This window comes from Podarcis melisellensis (genome assembly GCF_964234715.1).
Source record: "Podarcis melisellensis genome assembly, chromosome: 15".
NCBI lineage: Eukaryota > Metazoa > Chordata > Lepidosauria > Squamata > Lacertidae > Podarcis > Podarcis melisellensis.
In genome coordinates this window covers 29,354,825-29,373,989 of record NC_138532.1, presented here as the reverse complement: position 1 = coordinate 29,373,989, position 19,165 = coordinate 29,354,825, and the positions used below count along the sequence as shown (strand labels likewise).

The 19,165-nt window shown below is 48.8% G+C and overlaps 2 protein-coding genes across 5 annotated transcripts in view; both read left to right on the top strand.

The window, feature by feature from the left end:
* Positions 1 to 251: 251 nt before the first annotated feature.
* MKS1 (MKS transition zone complex subunit 1) lies at positions 252 to 14,410 on the top strand. Its single transcript, XM_081889566.1, has 18 exons — positions 252 to 468; positions 1,675 to 1,793; positions 2,443 to 2,510; positions 2,901 to 3,056; positions 3,383 to 3,480; positions 3,610 to 3,738; positions 4,090 to 4,194; positions 4,932 to 5,040; positions 5,344 to 5,400; positions 5,544 to 5,586; positions 6,587 to 6,649; positions 7,205 to 7,275; positions 8,683 to 8,752; positions 9,375 to 9,482; positions 10,470 to 10,603; positions 11,324 to 11,406; positions 12,442 to 12,539; positions 13,120 to 14,410. The coding sequence occupies exons 1-18, from the start codon at positions 335 to 337 to the stop codon at positions 13,212 to 13,214; spliced, it is 1,740 nt and encodes a 579-aa protein (XP_081745692.1). The 5' UTR covers positions 252 to 334; the 3' UTR covers positions 13,215 to 14,410.
* Positions 14,411 to 14,492: 82 nt separating this feature from the next.
* MROH2A (maestro heat like repeat family member 2A) overlaps positions 14,493 to 19,165 on the top strand; it is a 41,872-nt gene continuing 37,199 nt past the window's right edge. For all 4 annotated transcript variants that reach the window (XM_081889559.1, XM_081889560.1, XM_081889561.1 and 1 more), the window contains exons 1-4: positions 14,493 to 14,767; positions 16,695 to 16,792; positions 18,459 to 18,601; positions 18,981 to 19,106. In XM_081889559.1, the coding sequence (XP_081745685.1) occupies positions 16,762 to 16,792; positions 18,459 to 18,601; positions 18,981 to 19,106 (300 nt within the window). In that variant the 5' untranslated portion in view covers positions 14,493 to 14,767; positions 16,695 to 16,761. The remainder of the gene's footprint in view (positions 14,768 to 16,694; positions 16,793 to 18,458; positions 18,602 to 18,980; positions 19,107 to 19,165) is intronic.

The following is a 19,165-nucleotide window of genomic DNA, read 5'->3' as shown; positions in this document are numbered from 1 at the left end:
AAACCAATGAGGTCCATCGACTACAATCCATTGCTTTTGCAAATCATTCTCAGCCTGACCCTCAACCGTAAAATGTTGACAGTCATGGACTACACTGCAGGCTTGTTGCAAAGTACCCTGCTAGCCTGCAAAGCTTAGCAATGGCATCTGTGTCGGCAGAGTTGATTAAAAAAAAAAGTTGGGGAACTCAGGGGAAATTAAATGCTCCACACAAAAAGAATCTTAAAAACAGAAACTTCTTCGGTTTTTCTAATGTGATCCCGGAAGTGTCCTATCTGGAAAAGGCAGAGGAACTCTTTACTTTCTCTGTGGCCGGCGCCATCTTGCCGTCCCCATGGAAACGCGGCCTAGCGGAGATGCCGAAGCCTTTCCAAAAACCCCTCAGACCATGGCGGAGACCGTGTGGAACGAGGACCCAGGCGGGGCAGTATATCGTTCCCGGGACCCCATCAGCAACTTGCGCGTCAGGTCGGTACATTCTCGCCCCGTCTTTGCCCCACTTCGCCATTTTATCGCCCCCTCCCCCCCCAAAAACCTCTCCCCTCCCCTTCCTCTCCCCAGCTAAGATAACCCCCACTCCCATCTATGAATCAGTATCACCCACAGTGATCAATCAGTATCACCTGTCAATCAGTTACTCAGACAATCAATAATCCTCGATACACATTTTAGGGGGTGAGGGGGAGAACAACACTCCCATCACTCCACTTGCAGATAGTAAAGTTATCGGAGAGGAGATCAGTGTAAATAAAAACATGAGACTTATGGTTTTGTTACATATGATTTTATTTTGGAGTTGTCTGCTTATTTTGGAGTTGTTTGTTGTTGTAAAGAATGTATATTATGTGAATAAAAAAAGGGAAAAAGAAAAACACTCCACTTGCAGATCTTCCTGCCCCAAAGAGTCTTCTGCAAGCTTGAAAACTAGCAAACCCATTAGGAGAAAAGCTTCCCTTAGTTTGAAGGGTTTTAAAATATATATATATTTGTGGCCTCTTTTCTGTGGGGCAGGATCTGCTTTGATTGGTGTGGTTGTTTCAAGTTTCTATTAATTTATTGTCATTGCTCCCAGTATTTATCTGTTTGTTTATATACCACTTCATTAAAAAAAGACAAAGCCTCAAAGCATTTGTGTGTTTTTTTATTTCTGCATTTTGCCAGGGGTTGGACTAGAAGATTCTCCCATGATTCTATGTTGCTTTGAGTAATTTTTATGAGGAAAGTGACTTATTATTTATAGGAATAATAAGGAACAATAATAATGAACAATAGGAAACATGGGAACAAGAGAAGCTGCTTTATACTGAGTCAGACCAATGGCCCATCTCGCCCAGTAGTGTCAACCCTGACTGGCAGCAGCTCTCCAAGGTTTTCAGGCTGAGAGGATTTCTTAGCTGTATCTGGGGATTGGGGATTGAACCTGGGACACAAAAAAACCTTCCAATTAAGATTAAGAGTCCAGCCCTCAAGAGTCTGAATAAGGGGCCTATTTCTGCCTTATACCAAGCCAGACCAATAGTCCATGTAGCTCAGTAGTGTCTACACTAACTGGCAGCAGTGGCTCTGCAGTTGACTCCGCGCTTAGGGCTTACACTCTGCACCATGATTTTCAACCTTCCCAAACCCTTTTCTGTACTCTTCTCATGCTCTAGATATTGCTTTCTTCCTCTACAGAGTTCAGATCCAGCGCGTGACCTCCACCAGCCTCCTGCTGCAACAGTTGCACCTTCCTTTCAGCCAGTCGGGACAGCAACTTATCAGCTTGGCCAACCTCGGCACCCAAAACACAGCAAGTGAGTGGGCTACTGTTTCTTCAGGCTGCTCAGCTGATGGAACTTCACCGCAATGTCTCATGCCGTCGTGTTGCTGTTCTGGCTACGTGTAGACATTAAGCTCTCTTACCTTTCGTACTGCGATTCAAGTTGGCTTATTTGTATGCAGCACTCGCACCTTGTCTGACTGTCCTCCGCAAGGCAGTCAGAATTTCTGTGTCCGTTCAGATGCTCTAGATGACAATAGACCAAAACAAAGGATTCTGGGAGTTAGGTCAAGCTCGTTGAGCAGTTGTGTCAGCAACTATGTGCGCTCCATGTGGGGTTTCCCTTGTGCTTGATTCGGAAGCTGCAGTTAGTGTATAATGCTGCAGCTCGATTGCTGATAGGAATGAGGTCTTGTTGGCCTAGAGCAGCTGTGCCTAGAGATCTGCATTGGTTGCCATTCTGCTACTGGTCCAAGTTCAAGGTGTTACTGTTCGTATATAAATCCCTGAACCTGTTTACCAACAAGATCGCTTTATGTCATATATGCCCACTCAACTGCTTCAATCTATGGAACTGGCATTCTTACGGGTGCCACACAATACCCGTTCCATATTTGTAAGAAATCAATCTTTTAGTCTGGCAGAGTCTGTACCCAAATGTCCCCTGTCCTTCTGTGTTCCAGGTAACCAGTGTCCTGATGAGGAGAAAGAGGAGGCCGTGATCGGCTGGCAAGAGAAACTCTTCAGTCAGGTGAATGGAAGGGGGAGTCTTCCAGGTCGCAAAGAGTTGCATCTTTGCATTGCAGAGATTAGATTAGATGATGGTCCCTTCCAGCTCTACCGCTGTATGATACTTTAGGACATCTCAGAGTCCCTTGGAATTCTCATTTCATTTATCGTCGCAATAGAAACACCTGATAAAAATGTATGCCTTGTCCAGGCATTTCTTGGTTCTTTATTTTTCATTTTACTATTTCATTTTTGCGTTTTGTTTCTGAATTTCTATTGACAGTGTGCATTTTCATCTTATTTGTGCCCTAATCAATTGAGATTTTTTTAAAAAGGGATAATTTTGGGGTGGGGGGTTGGTCTGCTCTCAATGCTGCACTACCGCTTGAGGTATTTTCTGTGCTTTCCCCAGTTTGAGGTCGATCTCTATCAGAACAAATCCGCCTGCCAAAGCCCTCTTGACCAGCAGTACCACCAGGATGTGCTGAAGCTAGAAGAGTCTGGGGGTCGGAAGAACCGTCGGATCTTCACCTACACAGACCATGACCGCTTCACCAACCTGGAGGAGGTACCTGCTGGCCTTCCAGGAGGGTGGAGATGGGATGGAATAACCCTTGTCATGGAGTATAGATTCCTCTTGGGTGTCCTGGGTGGTGGGAGGGAAAGAACTGTCCACTTCCCGCAAGTGGGAAGCAATGGGCCAGGGAATCTAGTTTATAACCCATATTCAGCTTCATTGGATGTCCCCAAATTCTAGCGTTACGAGAGAGGGAGGTATCTGGTTAGCCTCTGTGAGAACAGGATGCCAGACTGGATGGGCCCCCTTTGGCCAGATCCAACTACAGAGCTCTCTTGATGTTCTTAAAAGTGACTGGCTGCCTTCCTGTGTTCCAGCACAGCCAGAGGGTCACCACATCTGTCACGGAAGTCCCTTCGTACCTGGCAGAGCGGATGGCAAATGTGAGGAGGAGGAGGCAGGAGCGGAGGCCAAGGTGAGTCGGGTCAGCCATGCCTCTGGGTTTGATGGGCCCTGATCTTGGATCCATCACGGTGCGTTCAGAGTAAAGCAGAAGGAGGTCTGCTTCCTTGTGGGTAACCGTCTCCTGTGTGCCTCTCGGCAGGGAAGGGAGCATCCTGAAAACCCGACTTGTCACCTGGGAACCCTCGGAAGAATTCATCAAGAACAACCACGTCATCAACACCCCCGTGCAGACCATGTACATTATGGGGGATTTGGGACCTCATGGCAAGTAAGTTGGCTTTTTGTGGGTTGGAGCCCTCTTGGCCTCGCTATTGGGCCTGGTTTGGAGCTCAGCAGTAAACCAGCAGCTCACCTTGGTGTGGGTCGTAGATCTCAGGGCAGTTCAGAACATAAAAATACAAAATAAAAGCACAAAATACATACTAAAAACAAGAATAACCCAACAACACACAAACCAATACACTCCCTTCCCCCACCAATATTAGAAGTGCTAATCTATTGTCCAGGGCTCGGGTTCCACAGTTCCAAAAAGGGGCTACTTCATGTCACACCACCCTTGCTGCACCATAGCGCCCTGTGCTGCCAGGCTCTGTTTTTCACCCTGACCTCTTCCCTGCAGACTTGGTTGCCGGGAGCATGAGCACGTCCTCTGTACAATCCAGGTGGACAGCAACGGAGTCATCACCGTCAAGCCAGACTTCACAGACACAAAAGGGCCTTACAGGTGAGCAGCACAGGCCTGTCAATCAATCAATTGGATGTTTGTTGTAGTCCCCCAACCATCATTTTATAAAATATAAAGAAATACAAAATCTGATGTTATTCGGAAAAATGATCAAGAAATAGCGTTTAACCTTATAACTGTTGCAAAGATCACAATAGCTAAAACGGGGGGGGGGGGAGCATATTTCCTACTATATCCCAATGGATTCGGAAAATTTGGTCTATAGTAACTATGACTAAGCTAGTTTATTACAAAAGAATACATATAAACCAATGTAAGATTCTTTTGGTGAAATGAATATTTTTATAATGTTTTGGAACAGTAAGCTGGGTGATGATGTTCAAACTTATGCCGTTTTGAGTATTATGAGTGTTTCTTTACACTTTTTTCCTTTGGTCTGTGTTAATTGCTACTAGTAGTAATATTTTTTTTTAAAAAAACAAATCACAGCCTTGGAAGATGGAATTATATGATTCTACGATTCATTGGAGGGTTTTAAAGAGAGGTTGGATGGCCACCTGTCAGGTTTTCTTTCGCTGTGATTCCTGCATTGCAGGGGGTTGGACTAAATTACCTTTAGAAGTCCCTTCCAATTGTATGATTTTAAGACTCCTAGCCGAACCCCGACCTCTCTACCTTCTTGGTCTTTGCAGAGGCATGGAGTAAAGGTGGGAGGAGGGGCGGTTCCTCTGGGTCTTCTCTGAGCTCTGCTTGCCTTGTTTTGGGGACCCGTAAAGGATCGAGCTAGAAGGGGAGAAGCGGGAAATATGGAAGTTCACCCTGGAAAATGCCTCGGCCCCTGTCAAGCCGGAGGAGCAAGAACGAGAGCAGCGGGTCTTCAAGGATGTAAGCACCACCTTTGGCTCTGGGTGGCAGGGGCTGGGGAGCATTGGCATAGGTCAGCTTTCCCCAACCTGATGCCTCCTCTTACTTTGTTGGCAACAACCCCACATAAATAAAAGATGGTGATTGGCCCTGTGGCTTCAACAGAACCCACCCACTGTTACCCCAAGGAAGTGTTTCCATGCTATTTAAGTTCCTGATTCCCCTTGTTAAGAGTCCCAGAATGAAGGTAGGGTGGGATTGGAAGCCCCCCCCAATGTCCAGGTTTCCTCACCCTCCTTTCTCACTTCATGCTTCTTTCTTTAGTTGTACAGCCGCCATAAGGAGTACCTCAGTGGACTTGTGGGCTCTGACTTTGAGATGGTGAGTGACTTTCACTTGCCCTGGTGGGTTAGTCGTCTGGTCCTGTTTCCAGAGGGGCTCTGAAATGTCTTGCTGCAAGCAAGCTTTGGGAATTAAGCCCTACTTCTAGTGTGCTCTCTCTCTGTCTCCTCCCTCCCTTGCAGACCCTCCCTGGTGCTCTCCGACTCTTCGTTAATGGTGAAATTGGTAAGGCTTTCGCTTCTCCATGTTCAGAGGTGTTCCCCAGGGGTGGAGTAGGGAGGGTCCCTCCTCGTGGGCCAAGGCGGATGGTGGGCTGCCACTGAATATGCCCATCCTTCCCTTGTGCCCACCCCCCAATATAGACAACTTTCCCCCTATGGGCGTGATTCCTGCATTGCAAGGGCATTTGACTAGAGTTGGAAGAGTTGGTCACTTCCAAATCTGCAGTTCTATGATTCCATCCCCTGCGTGTGCCCTTTAAATCTGGAAATTCCACCAAACCTCCAGAGCAGACTTTGGGATAGCACAGAGTGGGGGTGGGAAATTCCAGTTGCACTAGCAGAAATCTTTCATATGCCTCCAGAGCACAGTGCAAGCTAACGGGCCAAGAATCAGACTAGACGTTCACATTTGCATGTATGTAACTTTGCAGAAAATATTGAACAAGGAAACATTAACCTTCACCACCACATAGTTCAGAAAAGAGGAATGCAGTGGTGTTTATACTTCAAACTCAAACAGCCTATTGACTATTCAGCTTAGTTACATTTTCATGCGGCACAGCAACACAGCGTAGCTAATGGCCTCTCGCCGCCACTTGTTAAGCATTTCCCCACTTTTACCGTCTTGTTTAGCTACATAATTTGCTTGGTGCATGGTTAGCTTTCCCACAATCCTTCTCGACATACTTTGGTTCTTTGTTTTCCCCCCATAACACCTTCTTAGATAATTCCACTGCCTCCCAGTGGGCGGTACTGACCACTTTAAGAACCACTGGTCTAAGGGGCATTTGCACACCTGTGCTGCAGCCCTCTGGCTGAGACACCATTGACTGCCAACCAGAAACAGCCTCCTCCTCTGTGCTAGGGAGAGACACGCACAGCAGCATAGTTCAGCTGCTCAGCACCCCACAGCATGGCTCTTGAGGGTGGGAGGGAGCTTGGCAGTTAAGAGTTAGGATCCTTGCTTGGGAGGAAGCCACAATCTGTCACCAACTTTCCTTCAGTTTCAGCTCAGGGCTATGAGTACAACAACCTCTACATTCACTTCTTCCTGGAGCTGCCCAGCTGTGAGTAACCAAGAAGTGGTTGTGGGATGGGAGGAAGTGGGGTGGCATCATCCATGGCATGGGCCACAGCTTCCCCACCAGAGACAGCTGAAAGCTGAGCGGGGGCCTGAACCCCCAGCCTTTGAGAGTACGGGGGCACTGTTGCAGGCTGCCCAAAGCCTGTCTGCCTCTCTCTACTGACCCTAACTTCTCCTGTTTTGTTTGGCCTTCCTCAAATCTGGTGCCACATTCTACACAGATGGATGGCACCTTTTTTGGGGTGGTGGTCTTACCCTTGTACCGTAGACTATGCAAACCACACCCACATTTGCCATCCGGGTATGCAAGAGGCATCATCAGGGTACACAGATTCCAGCCAGGCAAAATGCTCCAGGAGTGAGCAAAGCAGTGCTATTGAAATCCAGGGCTCCCTGGGTCTCAGACTCCCCACCCTGACCTAAAGAGGGAATGTGTGTGTTTGTGCGTTTCTAATCTGCTGTGCCCAAGAGCTCATTGTGCAGCTATTCTGGAGTGGAGCTGGTTTTTTGCAGCACTGACCCTCTTCCTTCCTTCTAGGCTGGTCATGCCCCCCATCCCAGCAGCTCTCTGGCGTGACACAGACCTGCGCTGCCAAGACCCTCGGCAGGGTAAGTGAATGGGGCACAGCTGGGGGGCTGAGTCTCAACACAATCCTGGCCAGGCTTTCCCATCTGGTCCTACCCCAGAGACATCCATTCTTCAACTCTCTGGAGTAAGTGGCCCTGCAAGACTTCAGGGGACGCAGGACTTTCTGGCGAATTTGGCTTCCTAAGAATCCTGGTGTCTTGAAACTAAGGGTTGTAGACCCATTGAAATCAGTGGACCCAAGTTGGCCATGCCCATCATTTCCCATGGGTCTACTCTGAGTAGGACTTACAGTGCAGATGGTGCTAAGTTTCTAGCCCTTGATGCTGGAGAGAAAAGCACCATTGCTTTGGGCCCCTGGTTCTCAGTCAGGTTTCATATTCTTACGTGAATAAGAGTGTGAGAAGCAGAGGAAGTAGATCAGGCCCATGGGGGCCCATCCAGTCTAGTCTCCTGTCCTCACAGTGACCAGCCATATTCCCGAAAGGGAGTGCAACAGCAATTCTCCTGTAAGGGAGAAATGTGATCCTGTGTGATTCCCCACTTGTGATTCCCAGCACCTTGCATTCAGAGGCATCCTGCTGCTGCAGGAGGCAGTGATGGCTACCAACCTAGGTGGCTCTAAAAGGATTAGGCAGATTCATGGAGGAGAGGACTATCAATGGCTACTAACCATGACTGCTGTGCTCTGCCTCCAGAGTCAAAGGTAGCAATGCTTCTGAATATCAGTGGCTTGAAGCCACAGGAGGGGGGAGAGAGGACTCCTGTGCTCAAATCCTGCTTGTGGATTTCCCACTGGAGCATCTGGTTGGTCACAAGAGAAGGCAGCTACATTGGGCTAAAAAAGAACAAAGTCAGAAAGAAGAAGAAACAAGAAAGGGAGAAACCTTAATAAATAGAAAAGGAAAAACAACAGAAAAATAGAAAAGAGGAAAAGGACTTCCGGATTTCTGTCCTGCAGCTATGTATTATATTCATCCCTTAAAACCCAACCATTCTAGCTTCTATAAACCAGGTTTTTTTCCCAATCTTCAAACCCTCTATTACAAATTCATTTTCTCTTTTACTCAAAAAGTCCATAAGAAATTTCCAATCCTTAACAAATGTTAGTCATGATTTTTCTCTAATTAAACATGTTAATTTTGCCATCTCAGCCAGATCCAATAATTTTATCAGCCATCTTTCCATCTTTGTGCATATAGCAGTCTCACTGCTGGCTGTAGTGGTCCTTTTCCAAAAGGCTCTTCTGACATTCTTTCATTTCACTGCAGAATGTAGACAAGTCCCTTGACCCTCTTTCAGGTGTGTCTGTCTAAGAACCAACCCCCATTACACACACACACACACACACACACACACACACCCTTATCACAGATTCTTGTTTCCTTGCCACCTTGCACAAGAGGTGAGTTTCCCTTCTCTCTTTCCAGGAGCAGGTGGCCTTTTTCTCCTTCCCTTTCACCCTGGAGGTCTTCTTCTCCCAGGAAGATGAGTTGGAAGGTGAGTCATTCCCTCGCATGCCAGCTCTGTGGTGCCCACAGAGGTGAGAGATGGAGGAGAGGTTGTGCCCCTCAAGTCCTTCTTATGGTGAAAGCCCTCTTGGAAGGAATTGGAGCACAGTTTCAGCTGGTCTTGTGCCGAAGGATGTCAGAAGGGCTTCTCAGCTGTTGACACATGTGCAAAGTAGTGAGGGTGGGGGTTGCTGTTGACACCAGAATGCCTCACCACTTTGTGCATTTGAGGGTGGGTCTTACCATTGATTCCTGGAGGGCATCTGCCCTTCAGCATCTGAGCACCAGCTCAGGAACATCACTTGGACCAGAAATCACAGAATCATCTGCATTTCAATATATTTAGTGTTTTATATTGTTTTAGTTTTATTAATGTTTCGTTAATGTTTCAGCCTTTTGCATTTGTTCTAATATGTGTAAGCTACCATGAGTTCCTATGGGGGTGTGGGGAGGTGGGATAGCGACAATTCCTGCTTTGCAAGAGGTTGCACTAGATGATCCTTGGGTGTCATTTGGGTGTCATTTCCAACAAAACAATTCTATGAAAGGAGGAGGAGGAGGAGGAGTGGGTGGTTGGTGTCATCATACTCCTTGCCCCCCTTCTCCCACAGGCCCCCTCCCCCAGTGGCCTGTCCTCTACTTTGAGGTCCTCTCCTTGGACTACTGGCAAAGGTATCGCGTTGAAGGATACGGGTTTGTGGTCCTGCCGGATGTGCCAGGTAAGAAGGCACGGGCGGGGGGGAGTGAGGGGCCTCCCAACGAGCTGGTTTTGATGCCAGCTGTTTGCCATGCTCCCAACTGAAGCCAAGCTGGGGCAGATGGGAGTTGGGGATCTAAAACATCCAGAATAGTGGTTCCCAAACTTTTTCAGGCCACTGCCCCCATGGTCCCATAAGCTCATCCCCAGGGCCCCCTACCCTATGAAAAAAATTAGAAATGCAGTTTACATGGCCCACTAAAAAAGATAATAACACAATAAGATTCAAAACAGAAGCAATTAATTGCACATTTATTCAGCATTTAATTGAAACTCTTTAGTTTATTTAGTTCAACAAAACTGATGAGCTTGATCCAGTGATATCAGCTTTTCAAAATCTGACAGTGATTTATACCTCTCGCATTCCCTTGCCTCTTAGCGCTGCCCCCCCCCCCAGTAATCTCACCTCCCCAGTGGGTGGTACTATCCCCTTTGGGAACAAATGATCTGGAGGGCATCAGATTGCTCAAAGGCTGGCTTGAAGAAACCCAAGAGAGCTTCTGCCAGTCAGAGCAGGCGGTCCTGGGCGAAGCTGTCATTTTGCCTAACTTTGGTACCAGACGGCTTCAGTTGGCCATTGTCTTTGTGCATGACTCAATTGCTCCCATTTCTATCCCACCTTTCCTCCAAGGAGCTTCAGGTGGCATACATTGTTTTCTTTACAACCACCCTGTGAAGTGAGAGAAGCAGTGCCTGGCCCGAGATCCCTCAGTGGGTTATATAGCACTGAGCTGGAATTTAAACCCTGGTCTCTTCCATATCATAGCCCAGCACTCTAACTGTGGCATCGCAGTAGTGGCATATGGCTGGGCTCCATGCCCTAGTTCCTTGTGGCAATGCTCTCAGTGGTTGGTACTGCACATATGTGCATATGTGTGTTTGCTGACTGGCCCGTGCCCTTTTGAGGGACTGAATAACCGCTTACCCACTCCCAAATCTGCTGGCACAGGGGCTCACACCATTACAGCATCCACTTGGCGTCCCATGGAGCTGGGAACCTTCTCGGAACTGCAGAGGTTTTTCATTGGGGGGTCGCCAGAGCTGGAGGACATGACCTATGCCAGAGTGCCTGGCACCTTTACGGTGAGTACCCACACTTGGAAATAAGTCGGTATTTCTCTGCACCAACAAAATATAGCATTTCCTACTAGCCATGATAGGGACGCGGGTGGCACTGTGGGTTGAACCACAGAGCCTAGGACTTGCCAATCAGAAGGTCGGCGGTTCGAATCCCCGCCACGGGGTGAGCTCCCATTGCTCAGTCCCTGCTCCTGCCAACCTAGCAGTTCGAAAGCACGTCAAAGTGCAAGTAGAGAAATAGGTACCGCTCTGGCGGGAAGGTAAACGGCATTTCCGTGCGCTGCTCTGGTTCGCCAGAAGCAGCTTAGTCATGCTGGCCACATGACCCGGAAGCTGTATGCCTGCTCCTTCGGCCAATAAAGCGAGATGAGTTCCGCAACCCCAGAGTTGGCCACGACTGGACCTAATGGTCAGGGGTCCCTTTACCTTTACTAGCCATGATGACAGTGTTCATGAGAATATAAGACGAGCCTGCCAGATCAGGCCAATGTGGGCCCATCTAGTCCAGCATCCTCTTCCCATAGTGGCCAACCAGATGCCTCAATGGGGAGCTCACATGCAAGACCAGAGCACAGTAGCAGCCTGACCCAGCTGCTGGGGGCATCCCACTTCAGGGTTGGCTGGATGCTTGAGGAAGGCATGAGGAGGAGGGCTCCTGAGTGGGGGGTTGGGACAGAGGGGCTACCAAGACTTGCCCTGACCTGGGGCTCTTTCTCCCTGCAGGGTGATCGCCTGAGCCGGTTTGGCTTCCGCACCGAGACGACAGGAAGCGTCACCTTCCGGCTGAACTGCCTGCAACAGTCCAAGTAAGCCACGGGTGCGGGTGCTGCCCCAGATTCTTTAGGTATTTCATAGAATTATAGAACTGTAGAGCTGGGAGGGACCTCCGAGGGTTATCCAGCTCCACCCTCTGCAGTGCAGAAATCACAGCTCATGTGAATCAAAAACCTCATGTGAAGGTCCACAACCTTCTGAGGTTGTCCGTTCCAGTGTTGAACAGTTCTCAAAGTCAGAAAGTTTCCCCTGATGCTTGTTTAGTTATTGCACTTCTATCCCAGTCTTTTTCTCTGAGGAGCTCAAGGTGGCATACATGGTTCTCCTCCCCTTCCTCATTTAATCCCCCACAATAACCCTGTGGGGTAGGTTAGGCTGAGGGAGGCAGCAATTGTCCCAAGGTCACCCAGTGAGCTTCCTGGCTGAGTGGGGATTGGAACCCTGGTCTCTCCCAGACCATATTCCTACCCTCCAACTCCTACAGCGCCCTCTGGGCCTCTCTGCCTGGCCCTGCTGCATCAGACCAAGGTGAGGCCATTCTGCCCACCACAGTGGAGCCCTCTCCATCCAACCTTTGGGCTGTCTGTCAGGCAAAGAACAAGATAGAGCCTGTGGCTCTTACTTCAGCACTTCTGACTGCACAGCTTCAAGAGGGTTGGAGGTTGGCATTTAGAGCCAGTGTGGCGTAGCAGTTAGAGTGTCAGACTAGGACCAAGGAGACCAGGGTTTGAATCCCCACTTGGCCATGAAGCTCACTGGGTGACTGTGGGAGCCAGTCATTGCCCCTCAGCCTAACCTACCTTGCAAGGTTGTTGTGAGGATAAAGCTCCTTGTAGGAAATGTAGGATGCTGCTGCTGATAATAATAATAAATTAAAATAATTTAGGCATGCAGGACCAGCCACATGCCACCCACAACTCTTCCTCTTGGCACTCATCTCCGTTGGCATTCACCGCCTCACATCCTGCTCCAAGGCAGCTATGGTACCTCCCTTCTTAGGAACCTTCAAGATGCACAAGGTGTTGGGTGGGGTGTGCATACTTGTTCTGACCCTCCTCTTCCACCAGAGCCTTCCTGGACTCCAGCTCCATGAGGAAGCGCATGCAGAGCGTCCTGGACCGGCTGGGCAACTTCGGCCAACAAGGCTCTCTCTACAATGTCCTGGGTGAGGAGGGAGAGCCGGCGGGACGGGGGGGGGGCAGGTGTTGGGGTGTTCCTTTGCTCCAGGGTGTTCCTTTGCACCGGGGGTGGGGGGGAACCCCAGTCCAGTTTCCATGCTAAATAGCTCTATTTATAGAATTATGGAGTTGGAAGGCACCCAAGGGGCATCTTGTCCAACCCCCTGCCACTCAGCTGTGGCTCTTTCCTTCTCAGGCGGGTAACGTGCTTTTGAAGCCCTGAGGCTGCAGTCCTCTACATGCTTCCCTGGGAGTAAGTCCCATTGAACTCAGATGGGATTTCTTCTAAGGAGAAAGAGAGAGGGTGGTGATTGCACTTCCTATTTTATCTTCAAATGGTTAACTTAAAATACCCAAAAGTAATAGAATATATGTCTATCCCTTTTTTACTCGGGTTCATTTATTTTCTGATGGCACTATTTGAATTTCCTTTGCATGGAATGATGGGTCACAAAGTGTAGAGCCTGCCTAGTCTAGAGTTGCAGGCAGAGAAGGTGCTATGGGGGCAAGCCAGCTGCCCAGACTGAACATGCTCCTTCTCTGCTTTCCATCTTCTCAATTTTGCAGAGGCTTTCCAGAGGGCCCGGCACCGGATGCAGGAGGCCCGAGAGAGCCTCCCCCAGGACCTGATCCACACTTCCGCCTCCAACCTCCAGCTGTGAGGAGAGAAGTCTTGGATGATCCCTAATGGCAGCCCTGGCTCCTCCCACTCCCTTGTGGAAGGAGAAGTCTGTGAGAAGCCCCACCCCACCTCGCCACTGGGCTTTCTTTGCGTTGAGTGAATCCTGAGCCCAGGCAGTGGCAGCAGGGGGCGGCTCTGCTTGTCTGGAGGGCATGTCCTGTGGTTTCCTTTCACTCTAGCCCTGAATCCCTCCTTCAGGCATCCACGAAATACATCCAAGAAAAGCCACATCTTCTCATCCAGCAATCACCAGCAGGACGTCTCCACCCCTCCATTTAACTCGCAGGATGGGCGGGAATTCTCAGGACAGGGCACACAGCGCCCCCCCCCCCCAAAGCAGAGTTGTTTCATCCATGCCTTGAAGATCAGAACCGAACTCGGCCGCAGAAGCAGCATCAGAGGAAGCCCTGCTCACAGAATGGTAGAGTTGGAAGGGACCCAGAGGGTCATCTAGTCCAACCCGCTCAAAACCCGCCAGCGTCAAGCCCAGCCGCAAAAACTTTGCAAGCCAAAATTGACAACTGCGAAAGAAACAGACTCTGTCTGAGGAGCTGGCCAAGATCAGGGTCCTTCTCCTCATTGACGGTGATTTATGCAAGAGGCAGAGAGTGCCACTCTTTTAGGCTCCTGTCTCCACACTTTGTGGCAGCATCTCTGGTGGTCCTGCAGAAATCCCAACCCTGAAATCCCAACCTTTTGTTATTTGAATTGGCCTTTGGTCTGATCATAAGCAAGGCCAGTTTTAGTGTTAAGGGTGAGGGGGAATATATTTTATTCTCTTCCAGTTGCCAGCCTGTGTATATAATATTTTGTTAACATTGTTGTTCTGTATGTCTGGGGCAGGGGACAATTGAAAGCAGGCCTCCCCCAACCTGGCACCCTCCTGGGGTCACTGGACTCTTAACTCCTATCAGCTGAAGCCAGGTTGGTTGGGGGTCGATGGGAGTATCACCATCACAGCAGGGGCTGATGGGAGTCCAAAGCATCCAGAGAGCCACCAGGTTGGTAGTGAAGCTGCTTTAAAGGAATGGGGGCAATGCAATAATATTTTATATTGTAGCAGAACCGTATGCAGAAGTGGTTTCTCTGTTTTCTAATGACAAAAGAACAGATTAAACTGCACTAAGGTACTGAAACCCAGAGTATTTCAATAAAACTATCTCCCTTCCATTTGGACATTTTTGCTGGTCTGCCATCCTGATCCTCTATCCCAGATCTAGCATGAACTCTGGAGCCTCCAGTCAGCTCCAAATCTAGGATCCTGTTTCTTGGGACCGTGCAAGTAGGAGAGGAGGGGTCTGCCCTTTTCTGGGGTGCCATACCCATTTCCCCATGCTGCCCCAGGATGACTCTTCCAGGGATGGGTTCCTCTGAGCAGACCATCTCAGTGATGTCACAGAGCCTCCTGGGTGTTGCTGTTCCGTGAGCCAAGGCCACCCTGAGCTTGTCACTTGAGGTCACTTTTCCTGCCGGCTCACCTTCGCTCTCAGCTTCCTTCTCTCTCTCAGAAACAAGCACCCAGCCCATTACAAAGTGAGCTGGAGGGGATCTCAAGGCCCCTTTCATGGAGAGGGAGGGAGCCTAGTTCATTCTTTTGTAGTGAAGAAATCCACTAGTTTGCCATCCCTGGGACTTGATTGCTTGAGCAATCCACCAGCCAGCATTAAGATGGGCAGCATCTCCAGGCTGGAATGTGTGTGAATTGGTTTTGCACATATTGACTAACGGGATAGCTAGCTAGCTAGATAACAGAATCATAGAATTGTAGAGTTGGAAGGGACCCCGGGGATCACCTAATCCAAACCCCCACAATGCAGAAATCTCAACTAGATGATATATGACAGATGACCACCCTACCTCCGCTTAAAAACCTGTCATGTGAGTCTGTTCTGCTGTCAAACAGCCCTTACAGTCAGAAAGTTATTCCTGATGATGAGTTGGAATCTCCTTTCTTGTAACTTGAAGCCATTGATTCGGGTCCTAGCCTCCAGAGCAGGAGAAAACAAGCTTGCTCCATCCTCCATGTGACAGCCCTTTAGATTTTTGAAGATGGCTATCATATCTCCTTTCAGTCTCCTCTGTACCAGGCTAAATATACCCAGCTCCTTCAAGCGTTCCTCAGAAGACCAGGTTTCCAGGCCACTGATCATCTTGGTTGCCCTCCTCTGCACACGTTCCAGCTTGTCAACACCCTTCTTAAATTGTGGTGCCCAAAACTGGACACAGTACTCCAGGTGTGCTCTGACCAAGGCAGAATTACTTCCTTAGGCCTGGACACTATATTTCTGTTGATGCAGCCTAGGACAGCATTAGCTTTTAGTTGTTGCTGCTGCAACAAACTGTTAACTCATGTTAAGCTTTTGGTCCACTAAGACCCCCTAGATCCTTTTATGTACTACTGGCAATCCAAATATCCTTCATCTTCTATTTGTTCAGCTGGGTCTTCCTGCCTAAGTGCAGAACATTACAGTTGTCCCTATTGAAATCCATTTTGTTAGTTTTGGCCCAGTTCTCAAATCTGTTAGAGTCATATTGAATCCTGATTCTGTCCTCAGCAGCATTGGTTACCCCTCCCAGTTTGGTGTCACCTGCAAATTTGATGAGCATCCCCTCAATACCTTTATCCAATAAATAGATAGCAATTTCACTCTTCAGCTTAAATCTTTGCAAGAAAAAGTGGCTTGATTTCTTCCTCTGTCCCTCACCTCCTCCACCACAAGAGACCTCTGCTGTGCTGTAGGACCATTTGAATGTAGACCTTTCTATTTCCACTTTGGGTCATGTCCCCCCAGTACACACAAGCAAGATGTCCCCATATAAGTTGGTCTGTGCCAGTGGCCAGGGGTCAATTTCTGCCCTTAGCTTCTGTTAAGAATCTGTGAACATATGAAGAACCCTGCAGGATCGGGCCAATGGGGGCCCATCTAGTCCAGCATCCTGTTCTCACAGTAGCCAATCAGATGCCCGAGCAGAAGAGCTGGTATTATTTAGTATCTGGTGTTTGGAGGTAGAATACAACCATCATGGCTAGTAGCCATTGATAACCATGACTCCATGAATTTATCCAGTTCTCTTTTAAATCCATCCAAGTTGATGGCCATCACCATCTCCTGTGGTAGGGAGTTCCACAGTTTAACACTGTGGTGCATGAAGACGGACTTTCTTTTGCCTGTTCCAAATCTCCCAATATCTGGCTTCACTGCATAGCCCCGAGTCCTAGATTTACAAGAGAGGAAAGGAAACATCTCCCTGTCACTTGGAGAACCTGGGGCTTCTTTGGAGGGGAGGGGAGTGGGGTATGCCTGCCCCTTCCCAGATGCCATGTGACTTCCAATGGGGCTGACACCAGGTGTGCCAGTTGATGGCTTCTGGCTTCCATGGGGCTGCTGGTGGGGTTTTGCATGGTCTTGGAGATATGTATTGGGAGTCTCAACATTCATAACCTGTGTGTGCTTGTAAGGGCAAGTTGCAATTGTTGAGCATTTCTTCTTGGGACAGAAAACACAGAGCAGAAGGCATATAAGGGCATGACTGACGAGGGAGAATCATCCAGTGAAGGTAAGGGACTTGGGCAGTTTGTGAAAGCTATATAGTAATTCAGGACCACTGCAACTTCAAACACAACTTCCAAGGGATCCAATATGCATTCTGTAGGGATGCTACTCACCATACCTCACTCCCAAAGATCACCGCTTTGATTGCACCTTAAAAAGATATGTTGATCTTGCACTATTTCCCAGCAACATAAATAGTACAGAGTGCAAATTCTCCCTAAATCAGACTTTGTCAACATGGTGCACTCCGTATGGTTTGGACTACAACAACCAGCAGCCCCAACTAATAGGGCCTAATAGTGTGGTGCAGGGGCTGATGGGCTATGCTTGCGGGGGCTGAATAAAAACAACGGAGAAGGAAAAAAGTTTAAAGCTAAGCATGAATAAACCATTGCAGGAGATGTGCTCTTAATTGCTTGCATAAGCCTGACAGAATAAAAATGTTTTCAGGAGGCGTTTAAAAGTAGGCACAGAATACAACCGCTGGTTCTTCCTATGTCTTTCCCTAACCCTGAGAGGGAAGTTAGACAGAGAGACAGAAAATGGCCCCAAAATCACCCAGTGAGCTTCATGGCTGCATGGGGATTTGAACCCTGGTCTCCCTGGTCAAAGCCTGACATGAACACTTGTAGAGGTCCTTCTCATTTACCCCTTCTGCTCCTCTTATGTGGCTCTTTCGTCCTGCCTTTGGCACCCTGGCACCCTCTAGAATACGACTCCCAAGTGGCCTCCAAAGGAGCAGCCAAGAGGAACATGCCCCTTTGGGTCAAAAAAGGGGTCGCCACCCCACTGTTTGAACAAATGTAGTGTTTTTCTGCTCACTGCAGCAAGAGACAAACAGTTATGAGGAGTGCTGTAAATCAGGAATGCTTCACGTGTGGTCTTCAGCATAGAACCCTAGAACTGTAGAGACCCCAAGGGTCATCTAGTTCAACTCCCTGTGATGCAGGGATCACAGCTAAAGAATCCCTCAGGCGACCATCCAAACTCTGTTGAAAAATCTCCAATGAAGGAGAGTCCGGCTTCCAAGGTAGTCCGTTCCACTGTGAACATGTGATTGGACTCCAGCTCCCATCATCCCTGGCCGTGCTGGCTGTTAGACCTGAGAGGAGATGCAGCTCATCAACATCTTTATGGCCCCAGCTGTAAACAGCACTCAACTTTCCCCTTGTTCCTTTAAAAGGGTGCTGAAATATACTCGGAGTTGAGAGTGGATTTCATGCTCTTTATGCTCTTTATTCAGTTCATAGTGGTGAGGTGGAATGGAAGTTCCCCTAGAATGTCTACTTTATATACATTATTTACACAATGGGCCCCACGTGATTGGCTAATTCCAGGATTCTCCTGTAGGCCAATCAGGTTGCGGATTCACTTTCACCTGGAGCTGGATTGGGTGGCTCCTATGGACCAATCAGACTGCTGCATTCTGGACCCTATTGTTCTAGGACCAATCAGACTGCTGCCTTTTGGATCCTATTCAACTCAGTACATAACTGGTGCAGAGAGTTTTCACCAGACTTTGCACACACACTCATTGCTTGGTGGCAACGAGGTCTAGAACCTTGAAACCTCCCGGGCCTTCGGAAGTGCCACCTGCAGAACGTTGGGCAAGCTATCGTGATTCTTGTCAGCCTGGTGGGTTGCTGCAGTCTCCTCCGTCCCCTACTCAGGTCGCCTCCACTCCATCAGCCACCTCCTGCAACTCCCAGAGGCCGCATCGCAGAAGGAGGTCGTCCTCTGCATTGTGAAGGCTGCTCGCAGCCAGCCAGCTGCCATGATACCGCTTCTCGTGGTGATGCTCCAGCAGGACGAGGTAGGAAAAACTGCTTCTCTAACTTAGACCGTTGTCCAAGACCAGTTCCCCCCACCTCAAGTGCCCTCCAGAGATTTAGGACCACAAATTCCATCAGCCCCAGCCTGAGAATTGTAGACCAAATCCTCTCAAGAGCACCAGCACCAGTTGTCAAAGAGTTAAACAACTATATAAGTTTTTGCAGGCATCTGAACGTAACCCTACTTCGGGAAGCTTTTTAATATTTTTGTTGGAAGCCGCCCACAACCCAGTCAGATGGGCAGGGTAAAATAATAGAGATTAAATGGACAGGTCCTTCCCTCCATGCGCAGAAACTCTCTCTCTCTCTCTCTCTCTCTCTCTCTCTCTCTCTCTCTCTCCCTCTCTTTCCTTTCTTCAGGCTTCTGCCTGGCAGAAGGTGGCCATCTATCGCAGTCTGCAGGCCATGATGGAGCACGGCCTGGAGGTGGAGCCCGCCGGCCAATTCATCCTTGCAGCGTCCAAGCACCTGAGGGCATCCCCAGATGTAAGGATACCGCAGATGACTCCCAGAGGCATCTCCTTGCTTGGTGGTTAATTCTGGGT